This window comes from Aethalodelphis obliquidens, unplaced genomic scaffold (assembly GCF_003676395.1).
Source record: "Aethalodelphis obliquidens isolate GAN/ISIS:26980383/991018 unplaced genomic scaffold, ASM367639v1 scaffold42, whole genome shotgun sequence".
Classification (NCBI taxonomy): Eukaryota; Metazoa; Chordata; class Mammalia; order Artiodactyla; family Delphinidae; genus Aethalodelphis; species Aethalodelphis obliquidens.
The window spans coordinates 13,665,938-13,677,361 of record NW_020837986.1 but is presented as its reverse complement, the minus strand read 5'-3'; the positions used below and the strand labels follow the sequence as shown (position 1 = coordinate 13,677,361).

The 11,424-nt window shown below is 38.4% G+C and overlaps 1 protein-coding gene across 1 annotated transcript in view; it reads left to right on the top strand.

Annotated features, from left to right (window-relative positions):
* Positions 1-8,820: 8,820 nt before the first annotated feature.
* LOC113605048 (beta-defensin 115-like) overlaps positions 8,821-11,424 on the top strand; it is a 50,002-nt gene continuing 47,398 nt past the window's right edge. Inside the window, exon 1 of the mRNA XM_027078053.1 lies at positions 8,821-8,914. Within this exon, the coding sequence (XP_026933854.1) occupies positions 8,821-8,914 (94 nt within the window). The remainder of the gene's footprint in view (positions 8,915-11,424) is intronic.

Below are 11,424 nucleotides of genomic sequence, written 5' to 3'. Positions count from 1 at the left end.
TATACCTATGTGAACTGCTAATTTTTAATCAAAAGCTCAGAACAGAAGACACTTGTTCAGGACCTCATGGTTATAAAGGACAAGACAGAGAACAGAAGAAAAGGGAAAGCACGGGGAGGAAGAGCACAGATGAAATTAAACAGATGTGACTTTGACTTTCAAGTCTACCACTTAGAAGTGACTTAATTTTGGGTGAGTTACACACCTATATGAGCCACAGTTTTCTCATCTCTAAAGTTGGAACAGTATCTACTTTTCAGGGGTCTTCTGAGGATTCAAAATTGTTCTTTTTCTTTTATTGGGGTATTGTTGTTTTAAAATGTGTTTGTTTCTACTGTATAGCGAAGTGGAGTTCCCTGTGCTATACAGCAAGTTCTCATTAGTTATCTATTTTATACATATTAGCGTATATATGTCAATCTCAATCTCCCAATTCATCCCACCCCCACCTTTCCCACCTTGGTGTCCATATGTTTGTTCTCTATGTCTGTGTCTCTATTTCTGCTTAGTAAACAGGTTCATCTGTACCATTTTTTTAGACTCCACATATATAAGTTAATTTATGATATTTATTTTCCTCTTTCTGACTTACTTCACTCTATATGACAGTCACTAGGTCCATCCACATCTCTATAAATGACCCAGTTTTGTTCCCTTTTATGGCTGAGTAATATTCTATTGAATATAGTGGTATCTGTACCACGTCTTCTTTACCCATTTGTCTGTCCGTGGGCATTTAGGTTGCTTCCATGACTTGGCTGTTGTAAATAGTGCTGCAATGAACACTGGGGTGAATGTGTATGTTTGAATTATGGTTCTCTCTGTGTATATGCCCAGTAGTGGGGTTGCTGGGTCATATGGTAAATCTATTTTAATTTTTTTTTGCTTTAGGATTTTTTCTTTCTTTCTTTTTTTTTGCAGTACACGGGCCTCTCACTGTTGTGGCCTCTCCCGTCGTGGAGCACAGGCTCCAGATGTGCAGGTTCAGCGGCCATGGCTTACGGGCCCAGCCGCTCTGCAGCAGGTGGGATCTTCCTGGACCGGGGCACGAACCCACGTCCCCTGCATCGGCAGGCGGACTCTCAACCACTGTGCCACCAGGGAAGCCCTCTTTTTCATTTTATTGATGATATCTTTTAATGTGTAAGTTTTAAATTTCTATGAACTTCCTTTTGTTGTCGCTTTTGCTTTTGGTATCATATCTAAAAAATCATTGCTTAATTCAAGATCATGATGATTTACTCTTGTGTTTTCTTCTGAGAGTTTTAATTCTAACTCTTACATTTAGCTCTTTGATCCATTTTAATTTAATTTGTGTATGATATAACACAGGAGTCTTAATTTGTTCTTTTGTGTGTGGTTCTCCAGTTTTCTCAACTCTGTTCATTAAAAAGATGATTCTTCATTGAATTGTCTTGAAACTCTTATAGAAAATCAGTTGACGTTAAGTATTAAGATTCATTTCTAGACTCTCAATTCTATTCCATTGTTACATATGTCTAGCTATTTTGGAGTGTCCCCATCACCTCTCAGGTCTGATGATTCACCAGACCTAGATAAGCTCATGTGTACAATTTATTACCTTTAAAGGATACAGACTGAAATCAGCAAAGGAAAAAGACATAGAAGGAGTCTAGAAGAAACCAAGTATAAGATTCCTAGTTGGGTCACATGGACCCAGCTTAATTCTCCCAGCCATGATGTGTGATAACATATGCACAGTGCTGCCAGCCAAGGAAGCTTACTGGACCCTTGGTGTCTAGGGTTTCTATTGGGGATCAATCATGTAGGCATGGAGCACTCACATGCATGAAATTAACTACCCATCTTCAAATCCTGCTTCTAGAGTTCAAACTGATACAGCTTAGCCTAAAATCATATAAACCAGGTATTCACTGTATATCACATGGTTAGGACAAAATACCTGGCATGGTCCAAGTCAGGTATGCAAAGACACTTTCTCAGGTGGGATATTTTAAGGGTTCAGAGGTTATTTGCCAGATGCTGGTCATCGAACAATTCTGATGACTTTTGAAATGTGTAGATTTGGTCAGCCACAAGTCTGCTGTTAGTGATTTATTTCATAGTTTACACCCATGGCCTTTTGCCTAGGTTCTCTTAGAGAAAAATGATCCTGATTGAGCATTTACATTTAGTATAACATTTATGTAACATATATAGCAATAGTATCAGGGTGAATATGCATAACTTTTGGAGAAGCCAGTGTGCGGTAGGAATAGACTTCAAGAAAACTTATCTACTATATAAAGCCATTATATACATTTTACATGTTTTTTTACATTATAATTTTTTTTTTAAAGAAGATGTTAGGGGTAGGAGTTTATTAATTAATTTATTTATTTTTGCTGTGTTGGGTCTTCGTTTCTGTGCTAGGGCTTTCTCTAGTTGTGGCAAGTGGGGGCCACTCGTCGTCGCGGTGCGCGGGCCTCTCACTGTCGCGGCCTCTCTTGTTGCGGAGCACAGGCTCCAGACGCGCAGGCTCAGTAGTTGAGGCTCACGGGCCCGGTTGCTCCGCGGCATGTGGGATCCTCCCAGACCAGGGCTCAAACCCGTGTCCCCTGCATTAGCAGGCAGATTCTCAACCACTGCACCACCAGGGAAGCCCTACATTATAATTTGATTACTTGTTTCCCCCTTGATCTACCATTTTACCTTATGATAAATGTGTGCAGAACTACTTAGTATAGAAATTAGTTTATTGTTGGGCAGAGCCACGAGTGACTATCTCATATACAATTATAACAAAGAGAATAAAATACTTAGGAATGAATTTAACCAAAGAGGTGAAAGACCTGTACCCTGAACACTATAAGACATTTTAAAAATTGAACTAGTTGATTCACAATGTGGTGTTATTTTCTGTTGTACAGCAAAGTGATTCAGTTATGTATGTTTGTTTTCTGTGTGTCTGTTTCTGTTTTGTAAATAAGTTCATTTGTATCATATTTTAGGTTCCATATATAAGTGACATCATATTGAGGCAGGAGATAGAAGGGTTCCAGGTTAAGCATGTACAACTGGCCTCCTGTTTACATTTCATGGGGTAGGAAAAGTGTGTGCTTCAGGCTGGACACTTAAAACTAGCCTCCTGTTTGCATTGCCTGAGACAAGAGATAGGTGGGCTCCAGGTTAGGCATTTACAATCAGCCTCCTGTTTGCTCTCCGAAATGGAAGTAACAACAGAAACAGGGTAAATAGCCAGGTTTCATCTCCTATGGACACCTTAAGATAGCTGTCATGGCAGGAACAAAGAGGGGCTAAACCCTGCTTGAGTAAAGGATCAAGAGAACACATATTTCCCCTCCTTGGGGCAAGGGAGACACTACACATGCACAGAAAGCCTCCTTGCAGGTGAAAATTCAGGGGATGCCAGGCCATAATAAAAAAGTCCACCCGTGCATATTTCCGCATCTACTCTGCTTTTCCAATAAACATTTTACTTTTCTCTTTACCTTCTGCCTCCTCATCAGAATTTTTTCTTGTCAAGGTAGGCAAGGACTGGGGATTTAGGCCCCAGCTGCTGGCCCCTGTGGTCTAGTGATTAGGACTCCTGATCAGGAAACTAAGGTCTCGCTTCCAGATACTACTCACTGCTGCAAGCATCCAAAATCAATATGATTTTTGTCTTTCACTGTCTTACTTACTTCACTTAGTATAATAATCTCTAGGTCCACCCATGTTGCTGCAAATGGCATTATTTCACTCCTTCTTTACGGCTGAGTAGTATTTCATTGTATATATGAACCACAATTTCTTTATCCATTCATCTGTTGATGGACATTTAGGTTCCTTCCATGTCTTGGCTATTGTACATATTTCTGTCATGAACATTGGTGTGCATGTATCTTTTTGAATTAGAGTTTTCATCTTTTCTGGATATATGCCCAAGAGTGGGATTGCTGGATCATATGGTAACTCTATTTTTAGTTTCTTAAGGAACCTCCATACTGTTCTCCATAGTGGTTGCACAAATTTATATTCCCACCAACAGTGTAGAAGTGTTCCCTTTTCTCCACATCCTCTCCAGCATTTATTATTCGTGGACTTTTTAATGATGGTCATTCTGACGGGTGTGAAGTGATACTTCATTGTAGTTTTGATTTGCATTTCTCTGATAATTAGCGATGTTGATCATCTTTTCATGTGCCTATTGGCCATCTTTATGTCTTCTTTGAAGAAATGTCTACTTAGGTCTTCTGCTCACTTCTTGATTGTTTTTTTTTTTTTGAGTTGTATGAGCTGTTTGTATATTTTGCAAACTAAGCCCTTGTCAGTTGCATCATTTGCAAATATTTTCTCCCAGTCCATAGGTTGAATTTTTGTTTCATTTGTGGTTTTCTTTGCTGTGTGAAAGGCTATAAGTTTGATTAGATCCCCTTTGTTTGTTTTTTCTTTTATTTCTATTGCCTTGGGAGACTGACCTAAGAAAACATTGCTACAATTTATGTCAGAGAATATTTTTCCTGTAAAACACTGTGGAAAGAAATTGAAGACACAAATAAATGGAAAGATACTCTGTGTTCATTGATGGAAAGCAGTATTATTAAATATTGTACAGCCACTATGGAAAACAGTATGGAGTTTCCTCAAAAAATTAAAAATAGAACTACCACATGATCCAGGAATCCCGCTTATGGATGAAATAAAATCACTAACTTGAAGAGATATTTGCACTCTCATGTTCATTGCAGTATTTATCACAATAGTCAAGATATAGAAACAACCAAAATGTCTGTCGACAGGTGAATGGAAAGAGAAGACGTATATATGTATGTATACACACACACACACACGCACACACACACACACACCGTGGCATATTAATCAGCATTTTAAAAGGAAAGAAATCTGCCTTTTGTGACAACATATATGGACCTGAAAAACATTATGCTAACTTAAATAAGTCAGATGAAGAAAGAAAAACACTTTATGATTTCATTTGTATGTGGAATCTCCATATTTAAACTCATGGAAGCCGAGAGTAGATAGTGGTTACCAGGGTCTGTGTGGAGGGGGAAATGGGGAGATGTCAGCCAGTGGTACAAAGCTTCAGTTATGCGAGATGAATAAGTGCTGAAGATCTATTGTACAACAATGTTTCTATAGTTAACAATGTTGTATTCTTCAAATTTGCTAAAAGAGTAGATCTTGTTTTCACCACAAAAAAGAAACAAATAACTATGTGAGGCAATGAATTAAAAAAACATGAAATGGACTAAAAGAAAAAGCATAGACTGAGAGATATTATTTACAAAAAAATATCCAACAAAGAACTCATATATAGAGTTTATAACATTTAGAAAGTGGGGAAATGAAAAGACCTTTCACCAAAGATGATATATGGATGGCAAATAAGTACATGAAAAGATGTTTAACATCACTGGCAATTAGGGAAGTGCAATTTAAGAACAAGATGAGATAGTACTACATATCTATTGCAATAGCTAGAATTAAAAACCATGACAGTATCACACAGTGATGAGGAGAAACTGAATCTCTCACACATTGCTGGTGAGAATGTTGAGTGGTGCAGGCACTCTGAAAAATAGTTTGGCAGTCTTTTAAAAAGCTAAATTTACAAATATCATGGAATCCATCAATCAAGCCCCTAGGCATTTATCCAGAGAAATTAAAACATATGTTCACAAACAAACCTGTATGCAAATGTTCATAGCAGCTTTATTTGTAATAACCAAAATCTGGAAACAACCAAAATGTTCTATAATATGTTAATGGTTAGATAAACTGCAGTACATCCATACTATGGAACACTATGCAGCAATAACAGGAACAAACTATTGATATACACAGTGATCTCAGAAGTCATATTCTGTATGATTCTATTTATATAACATTCTCAAAATGACAAAATTAGAAAGATGGAGAAAAAATAGTTTGTTGCCAGGGGTTAGGGATGCTAAGGAAGTAGGGGGTTGAGTGTTACTATAAAGGGGCAGCACAAAGAAAATCTTTGTGGTGATTGAATAGTTTTGCATATTGATTGCTTACACTAATCAACACCTGTGAAAAATGACATTGAAATATACATATATATTGTACCAATGTCAGTTTCCTTGTTTTGACATCGTACTATAGTTATTCAAAATGTAATATTTGGGGAAACTGGGTAAAATGTACACAGAATTTCTTTACTATCTTTGCAACTTCTTGTTAATCTATAATAATTCCAAAATTAATAAAATAAATAAATAAAGACATAATTACAGCCAGAAGACTTATGTGTTTGGTGAGACAATATTCTCTGTTGTAAGGAGCAATGGCTTTGGAGTCAGGTGGACTAAAGTCCCCTTCCTGACTCCATGGCTTACCAGCTGTGTGGCCTTCAGAAAGTTGACTGACCTCTCTGGCCTTCAGTTTTCTCTTCCAAAGAATGGTCTTTTTCAATTTTGTAGCCCAAACTTTAGCCATTTATATATCATCTTACAATTTTTTTTGCATTATCATCTATAAGCTATAGAATTATTTACCTAATATTTTTTATAGAAACCAACAGACCATTTTCTTAAATCTGTATTTGATCACATCCTAAGGGATGTTATCTGTAAAATCACCAGATCAAGGTCTAGTGATTTTTTTTCTCAAATAAGCATTAAAATAAAAGTTATGAAAAACACATACTGCCAGTGACATGGGCAGTGACACATTCCAGAAAACACTTGTTTAGCCCAAATACTGTACTTTCACAGATGGAGAAAGTGATGTCTTACAGGCAAAAAGACAAAAACAAACTTTCAGATTTAAATGATCTCTTAAAATGTAAGTCACAATTCCCTATCATATATCAATTACAAAGTACTTAATAGAGACCTACAAGATCTGACATACTATAGTTCTGCCTGCCTGTATGATTCTCGCTTCTTTTGTTCATCCCCTCAACTCATTCTACTGCAGGTACACTTGACTTTTGCTCTTCCTAACACACCTAGCACTTTCTTTCCTTAGAGCCTTTGCTCTTGCTGTTCTCTCTGCCTGGAGATTCTAGATATCCATGTGTCTCACTTCCTCAGTACATGTAGTTTTCTACTCAATATCACTTCCTCAGAGAGTCCTTCCCTGCACAACCTGTTCAAAATACACACACACACCATATATCATATTATTCTGTATCCCTTATCCTGCTTTATTTTTCTTTATAGTACTCGTCACCCTCTGGCATTATATGTTTGTTGTCTCTCTCCCTAACCAGAGCGGCAGGACATTGTTCTCTTCTCCTTTTAGACCCAGTGCCTAGAACTGTGCCTAGTAAATAGATCCCTATCCAGCGAACACAGCAGTGCTTCCTACAGAATCTGAGAGAAGTGGTCACACAGACTCAGTTTGCAGCATTTGGACATTGGGAGCCACCACTTCTCCCAGACTGTCCAATTGTTTCTGGATGACTTCAATCATCAGAGGTCTTTCCAATTAGCTTAAACCTGCTCCCCCGCAGTTTCCACCCAGAACTTTTAGTTCTGCCCTCTAGGCTTGCACAGAACATGCCTTTTCAGAAGATAACAACTGTAACTCTCTTCAGCCCATTACTGCTTTTCAGGTTAAATGGGCCTCTTCTTCCTTCATTACTCAGGCATTGATCCTCTGGGATGATAGAAAGAACATGTGCTCTGGGGACAGGTAAACCAGATCTAAATCCATACTTCACTCTAAACACTATGTAACCCTGAGCATATCGCATCTACCTGTCAGGGATCCTGTGAGGATTCTAAGGGGTCAAGTATGTAAAGTTTTTATCACAGTTACTGAGAGACAGTGAGATTCAGTGGGTGGCTCGATGCTCACTGCTTTCCCGGACAGCATGCTATCTGGATATCAAGGGAAAAAGACTTCATGAACCCCATCATGTTTCCCCTAATACCTGCCAACTTTACAAAGGAGAGACTATAATAGAAGAACACTGGACGTATTAAAAGATGTAAAACAGCCATAAGACATACCAAGGAGTCAAAAAAAATCCAGTGGACTCACAGACAGACGTCCTGAAGGAGCCAAGGGATGCCCCCTTCTATACCGTCTTTGTTGCTCCCTTCTTCGGAGCCAGAGTCCAAGAAAGGCCTCAAAGCACTAATATCAAGGATTTGGATAGGTAATAAGGAGAAAAATGCAGTTAAAAAGAGCTGGACTACGAGTTGGGTTATGAGGGCTCTCAGTCTTTTCTTTCTTGCCCATAGTGTAACTTTAGACAATTCTCTTTCACTCTGTGGGCCCGCATTTTCTTAACTGAGAAATGCCAATTCTAAGATCTATGTGGCTATAAGGGAATACCATAATGCATTTATTCATTCATTGTTTTCAACAAGTGTTCACTGCACAGTCTGGACATAAAGAAATCACAGCCAGTCCCTACTTTCAGAGGTCTCGTGGTCTGTAAAAGTTGCCAGTGTCATCCAATAGAGGAGATAAATTAGAAAAATACTTAGTTCCAACTTATCATGATAAACATTATGACAGAAAAAAGGAAGCACAGAGGCTGTGAGAATATAAGGGAGGGGGCTCAACTGCCCAAGGAGAGGAGTGGGAAAGGCTTCTTGGAAAGTGGGTCCATTCTCTCCACAATGCCACAGACTTGCAGGACTTGTATGTCCTCTGCTAATGCCTTCCACCTTCCCAGATGATGTCAAGAGAAGGACTCAATACTGGATGATCAATTTACATTGCTGACCTATAGGTTGATGTCCTGGGTAGTGGAACATTCTGTCCTTCTCTGATTTACTGTCCGTGATTCAGCCCTACCCAAGTCAATAAAACACAGAGTGAAAACCTACCCTCCCAAGCACAATCAGTATGCTGCTGGATGGTTCCTCACCCCTCTCGGGATATAGCAAACTCTTGTTCCTGGCCTTAGCTGTCCTTGTGGTCCTGACTCAGGCTTCCCCAGGTAACGAGATCATGGAGAGGAGGGAAAAAGGAGTAACAATGGGGTTCAACTCCTAGAATCATTGGAAAACTAAACATGTATGGGAATGAGAACAGCTCAGAGGGATGGTACAGATCTGGTGAAAAGCCTTATAATGAATATGCCCCATTGTAAAGGCAGACTGTAACCGTGACCATGATGGTGCTTCTCATAGGGGAACCTGGCAAACATCAACAGAGTCCAGGATTTCTTTTCTTTTTCTTTTTAATTGGAGTATAATTTCTTTACAATGTTGTGTTAGCTTCTGCTGTATAACAAAGTGAATCAGCTATGTGTATACTTATATCCCCATATCCCCTCCCTCTTGCATCTCCCTCCCACCTTCCCTATCCCACCGCTCTAGGTGGTCACAAAGCACCGAGCTGATCTCCCTGTGCTATGTGGCCGCTTCCCACTAGTTATCTATTTTACCTTTGGTATTGTACGTACGTCAATGCCACTCTCTCACTTTGTCCCAGCTTACCCTTCCCCCTCCCTTTGTCCTCAAGTCCATTCTCTACATCTGTGTCTTTATTCCTGTCTGGCCCCTAGGTTCTTCAGAACCATTTTGTTTTATTTAGATTCCATATATATGTGTTAGCATATGATATTTGTTCTTCGCTTTCTGACTTACTTCACTCTGTATGACAGACTCTAGGTCCATCCACCTCACTACAAATAACTCAATTTCATTTCTTTTTATGGCTGAGTAATATTCCATTGTATATAGGTGCCACATCTTCTTTATCCATTCATGTGTCGATGGACACTTAGGTTACTTCCATGTCCTAGCCATTGCAAATAGTGCTGCAATGAACATTGTGGTACATGACTCATTTAGAATTATGGTTTTTTCAGGGTATATGCCCAAGAGTGGGATTGCTGTGTCATATGGTAGCTTTATTTTTAGATTTTTAAGTAACCTCCAAACTGTTCTCCATAGTGGCTGTATCAATTTACATTCCCACCAACAGTGCAAGAGGGTTCCCTTTTCCCCACACCCTCTACAGCATTTATTGTTTGTAGCTTTTTAAAATGATGGCCATTCTGAGTGGTGTAAGGTGATACCTGATTGTACTTTTGATTTGCATTTCTCTCATGATTAGTGATGTTGAGCATCCTTTCATGTGTTTGTCGGAAATCTGTATAACTTCTTTGGAGAAATGTCTATTTAGGTCTTCTGCCCATTTATGGATTGGGTTGTCGGCTTTTTGGTATTGAGCTGCATGAGCTGCTTGTATAATTTTCAGATTAATTCTTTGTCAGTTGCTTCTTTTGGAAATATTTTCTCCAATTCTCAGGGTTGTCTTTTTATCTTGTTTATGGTTTCCTTTGCTGTGCAAAAGCTTTTAAGTTTCTTTAGGTCCCATTTGTTTATTTTTGTTTTTAATTCCATTTCTCTAGGAGGTGGGTCAAAAAGGATCTTACTGTGATTTACATCATTGAGTGTTCTGCCTATGCTTTCCTCTACAAGTTTGATAGTGTCTGGCCTTACATTTAGATCTTTAATCCATTTTGAGTTTATTTTTGTGTACAATGTTAGGAAGTGTTCTAATTTCATTCTTTTACATGTAGCTGTCCAGTTTTCCCAGCACCACTTATTGAAGAGGCTCTCTTTTCTCCACTGTATATTCTTGCCTCCTTTATCGAAGATAAGGTGACCATATGTGCATGGGTTTATCTCTGAGCTTTCTATCCTGTTCCATTGATCTATATTTTTGTTTTTGTGCCAGTACCATACTGTCTTGATTACTGTAGCTTTGTAGTATAGTCTGAGGTCCAGCTGCCTGATTCCTCCAGCTCCATTTTTCTTTCTCAAGATTGCTTTGGCTATTCGGGGTCTTTTGTGTTTCCATACAAATTGTGGAATTTTTTGTTCTAGTTCTGTGAAAAATGCCATTGGTAGTTTGATAAGGATTACATTGAATCTGTAGATTGCATTAGGTAGTATAGTCATTTTCACAATGTTGATTCTTCCAATCCAAAAACATGGTATATCTCTCCATCTGTTTGCATCATCTTTAATTTCTTTCATCAGTGTCTCATAATTTTCTGCATACAGGTCTTTTGTCTCCTTAGGTAGGTTTATTCCTAGATTTTTTATTCTTTTTGTTGCAGTGGTAAATAGGAGTGTTTTCTTAATTTCACTTTCAGATTTTTCATCATTAGTGTATAGGAATGCCAGAGATTTCTGTGCATTAATTTTGTATCCTGCTACTTTACCAAATTCATTGATTAGCTCTAGTAGTTTTCTGGTAGCATCTTTAGGATTCTCTATGTATAGTATCATGTCATCTGCAAACAGTGACAGCTTTACTTCTCTTTTCTGATTTGGATTCCTTTTATTTTTTTTTCTTCTCTGATTGCTGAGGCTAAAACTTCTAAAACTATGTTGAATAATAGTGGTGCGAGTGGACAACTTTGTCTTGTTCCTGATCTTAGAGGAAATGGTTTCAGTTTTTCACCATTGAGAACGATGTTGGCTGTGGATT